General features: G+C 32.7%; 1 protein-coding gene across 1 annotated transcript; it reads right to left on the bottom strand.

The window, feature by feature from the left end:
* Positions 1-4,359: 4,359 nt before the first annotated feature.
* On the bottom strand, positions 4,360-7,081 carry MAN7 (Glycosyl hydrolase superfamily protein). Its single transcript, XM_089612274.1, has 5 exons — positions 6,629-7,081; positions 6,365-6,559; positions 6,158-6,280; positions 5,828-6,030; positions 4,360-5,063 (listed from the first exon to the last, which is right to left on the bottom strand). The coding sequence occupies exons 1-5, from the start codon at positions 6,941-6,943 to the stop codon at positions 4,631-4,633; spliced, it is 1,269 nt and encodes a 422-aa protein (XP_089468400.1). The 5' UTR covers positions 6,944-7,081; the 3' UTR covers positions 4,360-4,630.
* Positions 7,082-9,366: the final 2,285 nt, after the last annotated feature.

Raw genomic sequence — 9,366 nt, 5'->3', positions numbered from 1 at the left:
TGAAAGATAATGCTAATGATTTTTTTTTGCCATTGGTGTTGACTTAAAAAAAGATGTCTCTACGATTTAATTGGAAAAAGGAAACCAACACGCTCATGAGATTGATGATAAAAACATGTAATATTTGGTGTACTTGAATGTCTTGATTAGAATTCTTCACTATTGTCTAAAAAAAACCCTCATATAAAGTGTTAAATTGTCAAAGCGTGAGTTTGCTTATGTAGTTGGGTATCCAAATCAAAATCTTTCCGATGAAATCACGTTAGATTTATCCACTGGGATTTTCACAAGTTTGCTTAGAGGTATGTTTGTTTCTTAATAACGGAAATTTACAACTAATGTATCATAATAATGTTAGACATTTCTACCTTAAAGCAACTAAAATAATTAGAATTATGACATTTAATTACATGTTTCAAAAATCCTAAATTTTACCTTAGTTAAAAAGAATGTACTAATTGTAAAAGTTTAGCTTTTGGACTTTGAAGTCCAACAGTAAGAGCACGGTCCAGGTGTGATGCTTGCCTTGTCGCTGGTGGGTTGAGCACATCAACAGTACGTGAGTTTTTCTATTTTTTTTTTCTTTTTCATAATCTCATTCTTATATTGCTCACTATGTTCTCTCAATAATCCAGTTTGTTCTCTCAATGCACATCACATAGTTATAACTATAACTTAAAATCAAGGTTTGATACCCTACTCGCACCCAGTTGGAACGTAATGATTCATTCGCTAGTGTTCTGTTTCTCATCTTGCGTTTTAACTTGTGCTTTAGCCTGACCGCTGTTGGGTAGTAATTCTATTAAATTCTTTTTGATAATTTTATTTTTCGGTGGATTTCATGATAAAGATTCTTTGAAAGAGCTCTTGGAGCTATTATTTGCTTTTCGAGTCCATAAGATATACAAGACAATAATGTCAATATTTAGGCATGCGCACAGGGACATATTTGAGTGTTTTTATCTATCATTCTGAGTTATGCTCTATTACCAAAATCATAGTTCCTAAATCATCAGATTTACGTGTGAAATTGGTTTAGTCATCTGATTTGCGTTTGTCGAGCTATCTTGCTTGCACTTGGGCCTTGATATTTGTCTCCCTGGTTGTCACGGCTGAGCCGATTTCATGATGTGAGAACGGGTATGATATGTGAGGTTACGAAATTTTATATGAAACGGTTATGTGTTTTAATGCTATATAACTGGTCAGAAGATGCCTGGATTAGCGATCGTTCCGAGATAGGTTTCTATTCCCGGTCTCCATGGAGCTGGTTAAGTATCAATTGTGCTTGCAAGAATATCCATACTCTCCTTTTACCTCTTTTCACTTTAACTTTGTTTTACCTGGTTTTACGGTTGAGTATGATGTTAGATTTTGTGGATTGTTTGTACTATTTGTATCTATTGAGTATTGACTTTTTTCACCCCGTTACTCTTTATTGTTTGTATAATTTACTTATTCTTCAACATTTTATCTGTGGATTTTGTGGTATGCAGTCTTGGGATAGCAGTGTCGCCCTAGAAACTCCGGTGAGGCATGGCTGGGGAGCGACGCTCGGGTGGAGCGGAGAGACAATGTCTTGTCCCAATCCTCTAATCGCTCACAACTAGTCTATCTTTGCCCTGTCGCCAAACCCCGACACGGTCGCTCGAGTCGGATAAAAGCACGGGTGGAGGGCCAGATTGGATGTGGAGCAAAAAGCCTAGAAATCAAGGCAATAACCTTTCAGAGTTAAGACAAAATTGAGTGTAGGAGTAATCTTCAACAAGTAATCTGTTTTGGGTTCAATCCTCAGGTTTTGTTTTTTTTAGTTTCTGTTTTGGTTTTGATTTGATGTAATTAAATGTGTATTAATTTTACAGGATGATGACAACTAGTCTACTTCAAGTTCAAATGTGCGTATGAGTGCTTCAGCGGGATGTATGGAAGTCGAGTGATTTCTTTTATGAGTATCGGTTAAATACCTAAACACCTAATCTCTCTCTCTCTCTCTCTCTCTCTCTCTCTCTCTCTCTCTCATGAATGTGTGTGTGTGTGTGTGTGTGTTTGGCGATGCAGAAAATGATGGCATGAAGAAGGCATAACGGTGAAGGATACGACATAGGAGCGTAAAGCCCTCCGATTTCAACAAGATCTGCGTGCATAGGGACAGCTCTGGGAATGCTGCCAAGTTGAAGAAATTGCCCGGTTCAAGGTTTCTTTGGAGTGGGCTTTAAACTAAGCCCATTACCATTACAGAGACACCTTTCACAATCACAATCACTAAATAATTACAGAGATACCTTTCACAATCACTAAACAAAAAAATTAGGTAAATTGTCAACTAAAACGTTTGTAATTGCTATATAACCAATGTTTTGTAAATCTTAGATACATAGTTATAAAGATGACGTGGCCTAATAAATGAAAGTGATTTATTTAACTAAGATTTTACGTATGTAAATATATGAGAATGACTTTACTTAAGATTTACGAAACGTAGGTTATTTAGTAATGTCAAACTGTAAATGTGAATATTTACTTAATAGACGCATACTTTAATCATTTCTATTCCCCAAAATAATGCGTTCAATTTTTAATATACCATTTTTTTGGCAATTTCTACATAATAAAAATTTATTTATTTATTTATTTTAAAATATAAGAGGCTATATGATATTTCATCAAAGTAATCATATTTCTACACAATAGGATTACTTTGATGAAATCCTATTTCTCATCCTTAAATTTTAAATCTGGAACATGATTTCAAATTTAAAATCAAATAGCATTATGAACAATTAGATTAGTAGCTCATAGCTCAATAATAGTCTCTTTTTAAAAAATAACTCAAATTAAATTTTATTAATAAATAATTTATTAGATCCGTAATAAATTAAATGAACTCTTAATTCTTTATTTTATTGTGAATTTTATAAATTATTTTTTTATTAAAATAAAATTTAAACTATAATTTAATTATAAACGATTAGTTGCAACAAATTTTCTCAAAAATATGATGATTTTCCTAACTGCCACTTTATCCGGTGAGACTCTTCGTCTTTAATGTATTTAGCATTAAACATGAATCTATGATTACCTATGACTACTTTATCATGGTGGACTGGACTTCCCAATAGAAAAATTGCATAGGAAATAGACTTTTTCCTTTGGAGTGGAAAAAATAGCATTTTATTGGAGGAATGGGCGAAAGAAAAAACAAAACAAAATGTGCGTGACGGCATGTGTTTGGACTTTGGACTTTGGACTTTGGAGACTAGACTTACAATTGCAAAAAAAAAAAAAAAAAAAAAGGTGGTGTCGCCGTAAAAGCGAGTTAATTTCCAGACTCGTTTTTGTAATGAGTTCCTTAAAAAGAAAGTTGGTTTTCATTGACGTGTCACATTGTAAGTCTTTTTTTTTTAAAAAAAAGAAAAATAATATAAAATAATCGTTTTTTTTAGTAGGGCACTGTCGGTCAAGATTGCATGATATATTAGCAGTGCAAAACGCATGTGGCACTATCGGTCAAGATTACATAGTAGGTGACACTATTGGTTAAAATTACATAATTTTTAGGATAAATCCTAGGGGGCATGCATTTCTGCATCCCATGAGCGCTTGAACTCATGATTTTTCCGTCGAAGTGTGTGTGGGATTACCGCTAGACCAAGCTAGCTACCACTATACAAAATAATCGTTTGAAACTCTTTGATTAGTAAATAGTAAAAATTTCAACTTTTCAACAAAATAGTAAAATTTACGTTTTCAAAAATTTATATTTGACAGGCTGTTCCTAAAAGTCCTAAAGAATTTCAAACGCCATTTGCTCTCCATCAAATTCGAAAAATCCTTTTACGAGAAGGTTTTATTGAAAGCATGAGAAAGCATCTGAAAAACAACAAAGATTAAATTTTTTGACGATTATTATAAATAATTTATCACTTTAAAAAAAAATAATCTTGAAAAAGATTTCTGCACATTTTGACTATTTTACTCAATTAAGATAAGACATTGACTATTTGTAAATACATAACTTTAAATTGGCTATTTAGGTACATAATATTTTTTAAAAATCTAATTCAATCAAAATTCTAAATAATATTACTTCTTGTTGCTTGGTGTAGTTATAAATTAATAATGGATGCTCTTAACTTATATGTGCATTAGAGAAGTGCTATACATGCAAGTAATCAGATTAACAGATAACAATCTATGCATCCTTTTGAAAGAAAAAAAAAAAAAAAATCTATATTCATTTTCTAGCAAATGATATCCTGACTCCAACGAACAAATACGTCCAAAAGACACATCGCATTGAAATCAGCCGATAGTGCCCGATACCAACTAATATATAAACGATTTCTCCATAGAATCAAATTGACTTCAAACATATTTCAGCCCTGAATTAGAAGATACAAAATACATTAAAAAAAGAGACATCTTCAAATTACAATACACGTTTTCCGTTCAGTAAATATATATCATTCATTAAATTTCTTCTTATGACAAATATTTTACCCTCTCAGATATATTTTAGTATCCAAGCCACTCTCCTGGACGAGTAAATGAAAAAAACACAGAATTCATCTCAAAGAGAGAGAGAGAGACTCTTTTCACACACAAAAAAAATAAAAATAATCTCTAACTCTCAGCCTCCGATCTGCTTGCCCCGATTCTGCGCCCGCCTGGCGGCCTTGGCCTTCTTCCACCGTTGGATGTTCCTCATCCTGGCGAAGATCCGACGGACGCGGATGAGGCGGCGGGACTGCTGAGCGATGATCCCGGCCGTCGAGGGGTTCCGGCTGAGCACCACGGCGTAGGAGTCGCCGTAGGACTCCATGCCCTCCGTCAGGAGCTGCCAGAAGAGGCCTCCGGCGGCCACGCCGCCGTTCTTGGCGGAGGCGAAGATCTTCGAGTAGACGGCGCCGAACACCCTGTCCCTCTGCCACGTGCTGGACCCTGATTTGCCGAACTCCGTCACCATCAGCGGCTTGCGCAGCACGTGCTCGGCGTCGCTGATGTGGCTCTCCAGCCACTTGTTCAGGAACGTCATTTGGGTCTGATCGTCCGAGTTTGACAGCCTGTCACTCCGACCACATCATGTTTATTACATTATAAAAAAATAAAGGGATAAACAAAGAGATATTTCAGTGTAGACGGACCTAAGTCAGCAAATATCAATAATAGACTTCTCATTTGGAATTTTAACTAAATTATGGATACAAATTCTTTTCAAAGCATTTAAACTTAATTTTTCAAAATAAAATAATTTTAAATTCTTTCATTGATAAAAATATTGAATTTCATCGTAATTTATTGAAAATAATCAGAATTAATTAAAATTAAAGTAAAATTGAGAAGAAAAAAAAAAGACAGACATCCGTTAAATCCGGATTTTGTAATAGAATAGCGGCTAGTCTAAAGTAACTGGAAATAGTGGTAAATGATATTCGAATAGCTAGGATTATTTTAGGGTAGATTGTAAAACATAAGAGAACATAGATTGTGTCATCAAGTATAAAAAAACAAAACTAAAAATGAAAAAAAAAAAAAAAAAAAAAAAAAAAGCTAAGATTTTTTTTTTTTTTTTTTTTTTTTTTTATGACATACTACTGTAAATAATACACAAGGATAAATTACGTCATGAGGTAAAAATATATATATATATATATATATATATATATATATATATATATATATATATTAAATTACATTGTCGTTCTAAAAACAAATATATATGTACTGACAGTCAGAGCAGAATCTAAGAGGTGGATCTAGAGTGGTTCTTAATAAAATAAACAAACCAAGTTGGGTAGATAATAATGAATTGGCCAAAAATATGTACCATTGATCGGGGTAACAGTGGACGGTAGCGAAATCGATTCCCGGGACGCGATTGTTGGCAATGAAATCGGTACCAATGTTGAGCGCTGGGTTTAGGCTCTTCCTTCCCGGGCTTGAATCTCCGTAAAACCCTTCGAGCCCAGCTTCAAGCATGTGGTTTCTGTCTATCGACTTCACATGGGAAGCCATTTCCGTTATCCACCCCTGTAAATAAATAATATCTTCTTAAGCTAACATTAAACGCTTTGGTTGCTCTGTTTCCCTAACTTAATTTCATTCTCCCAACTCATAACTAGTTAGATCAGAATCAATTAAGGGCGAGAGAAAGAACCTGAATGGTCCTTCCAGAAGGATCAGAAGTACATCTTGGCTCATTCATAAGCTCCCAAGCCATGATTGTTGGGTCATCTTTGTAACGAAGCCCTGTCAAGCTATTATATCTGTTCAAAACCGTCTTTTTTTTAAAAAAAAAAAGAAAAAAAAAGATCAGAAAGATATGATGATCCAAATACAAGGCTAAACATAAAGAAATACTTACAGAGACATGATTCTTGTAAAAGCTTTTGACAAGAGAGTTAGTGAAGAAATCATCATCAGAGGTCAAGTACTGTCCTTTGCTTCGACCCCAATTCACATACTGCTTTTTCCCTCCAAAACTCTCGTAATTGTTCACCAAACTCAGAATCAACTTGATTCCATGCTTCCGAGCCTCAGACACCACAAAATCAAGCCCCTAAAAACAAAAACAAAAAAACCATAAATACAATGAACTCAAAAAAAGATCCAAAAAAAAAAAACAGACCTTGAAAGTTTGCTCGTTGTAGGAACCAGGAGAGAACTGAAGAGGCCTATCACCACCGTCACTGAAAGCCCAAGTTCTTGCAACAGAGAGTCCATGGCTCGAAGCTTCTTTAAAGACATTGGAGACCTTGTAGCTCTGAGAAGGATCTGAGGCCATGTACATCAGCCAATACGCATTGAAGCCATTTGCGTAGTACGGACTCCCATTCACCACGAAACGGTGACCCCAAGCTTTTACGAAACCTTCCTTCGCTTCACTCTCTCCGAATGACAACACTATGAGTCCCAATACAAGACCCAAAACCAAACGCTTCATCGTTTTTTTCTTCTCTCTTTCTCAGTGTGTTTGAGCTATGAATATGAACGCAATTGAGATTTGGAAAGGGGTTATAAAGAGCATGGTTTGTTTGTCTTGGTATGAACGACAATAACTGTCACAGAATATGGTAGTGAATGAGTAAAAACTAAAAACTAATAAATAATATTTAAAAAGGAAAACATTGAAAATGAAAGCGTGTGTATGTGTGTGTGTATATCACTAAATATTAAATGTGAAGTATATTATTGCTTGCACTTAGCCGGATTTTCTTTACCTAACAGCAATATTAGCTAGTGAGCATTAATGACGTGTCAGGTATTCGACACGTAATCTTAATGAAAAATAAATAAATAACGTTATTTTTTTATTTCGAAAATAAAGGGTATTATTTATTGCATTACTAATAATGGATAATAATGAAGATATATAAGTGAATGAAATAAAAAGGACTTTAACATGTGTAGTTTCCTTTGGAAATGGAAATGGAAAGACAATGAAATTTCATAATGGATATTTAATGTAAAACTTGCTTCATTCTTGTTCATTCAGACAGTTGTGTGTCACCATGTGGTTCCCATGTTCATATGAACCATTTGTATCAATCTCCTGAATTGGCAGAAAATAAAACGTTATAAGGTAACTATAACTTTCTTAAAACAAAAAACTATCGTATTCAATATTATGAGACATATAGAAAAAGTGTCACACGAAACCAATCACATGTCTAGATGAGATCTAAAACTTTCTTTTTTCACGATATAAGTTTTTATTTTTATTTTTTATGATACGTTTTGAGTAAAAAATTATGTATTAATTAACAGAAAAATCTTCTCATTAAATTAAATTATAATTTGAATAATTATTTCTCAGACTAGAAGAAAAATTACTTGAGATCTCGTCAAGGTTAGATGATGAAATGTAAAATTTTCTTAAGACTACAGATAGAACTAAAAGTTTCAAGATGTGTAGGGAAATTTTATTTTGAACTTTTTGTTAATCTTCATAAAACTAACCTTCAAATTTTCTATTAAGGTTATTTTCGGTTGAGGTTAACCTTGACAAAAAGATACATAGTATACCTTTAAAAAATACCTTAATATCATGTTAACCTACCCGGTTTAATTCTAACCTAATTTTACTGTTAAAATCAACCTACTATAAACACCAACTTTAATAGGGGTATGTATGACTAACTGTGAATGGGAAAATTTGAAGTTTATGAAATGTTAATAAGCATCCATCACAAAATAAAAGTTGAAGATTTAGTTAACTTTAGTTAACGAAAAAAAAGGTTTGCGGTTAATTGCTAATCAATATAATCACTATTATATTAACTCAATTTAACCGATTTTCAAATTATTCATTCAATGATTCATTTTTTTATTAACTTCGATGTCCACCAGTATTTTACTAATCGAAAGGTAAATTATAACAATCTCTATTAAGACGCTAGACTTGCTAAGATTATTAGGTCATAGCCAACCGTGACCTATGTTTTAAGGGCTCTCCACCATTCAGATCCCGTTTTTTTTTTAATACCGATTTCAATTCAAAACCTTTGAAATCAACTCTAAAAAATATAGTATTGAAACAATTGTATAAAATAACTATTTTAAAACCTATTGATGAAATAGTCAAATTTTTATGTTTTTAACAAAATATCTAAATTGATGATGTCTTAATTTTTGGATATTGTCAGTAAAAATATTAGTATTGACCCTGATACGTAATATATTAAAACTTGATACTGACATATTTATATAATTTTTAGGCTATTTTATTAAATTTAGACGAACCTCGACTATTTTTCAAACTTATCAATTTCAATTAGCTATTCCATAATATTTAATACATTGCAATAAACTATTTAATTTTTTATTATCATATATATATATATATATATATATATATATATATATGTATTCAACTAAGATATATATCAAAATTAGGCTCTTAGGGGGGGAGTGTATTTAACTTTTTATGTACAGAAAGATAATTTATTTGACTAAACTTGAAAAATAAGGTCAATTTTATTTTTAAACATCAATTACAAATTTGAGGACTAAAATATGAAAATGAAAGTGTTTAGAGAGTGCTATAGTCCACACAGGTTGCAGTGCAACGATCTTACATAATACATTCGCAGTTTTTGGGGTCTCTCTTCTCTTCGATCTTATTGAATCATGGACAAAAATATTCAGACAATCTTAGTGGACCTTACAGATAATACATGCACAAATGTAAGTTAAATAAATCAATGGCTCATCTACTACCGACACTAACCGTACACACACTTGTACGTAAGATCTATGAATTTGTCAATAGGCCAAAGAAGTCGGTGGAAACATTACGATCTCAATAGATAAAAATAAAATATACAATAATTTAAAATGAAAAATAAGTAAAATTATATCATCAAT

This window comes from Urtica dioica, chromosome 4, assembly GCF_054948205.1.
Source record: "Urtica dioica subsp. dioica isolate 48M chromosome 4, U.dioica_male_clone48M_v1_H2, whole genome shotgun sequence".
Classification (NCBI taxonomy): Eukaryota; Viridiplantae; Streptophyta; class Magnoliopsida; order Rosales; family Urticaceae; genus Urtica; species Urtica dioica.
This window is presented reverse-complemented; position numbering and strand designations above follow the sequence as displayed.

Bases quoted from the DNA above. Each gene is read 5' to 3' on its own strand.
- MAN7 (XM_089612274.1), bottom strand. From the start codon at position 6,943: ATGAAGCGTTTGGTTTTGGGTCTTGTATTGGGACTCATAGTGTTGTCA. The intron at 6,560-6,628 runs GTCTGTTTTTTT...TTTTGTTTTTAG, and splicing joins ACAACGAGCAAACTTTCAAG to GGGCTTGATTTTGTGGTGTC. The intron at 5,064-5,827 runs GTACATATTTTT...TCGGAGTGACAG, and splicing joins CACTGTTACCCCGATCAATG to GCTGTCAAACTCGGACGATC.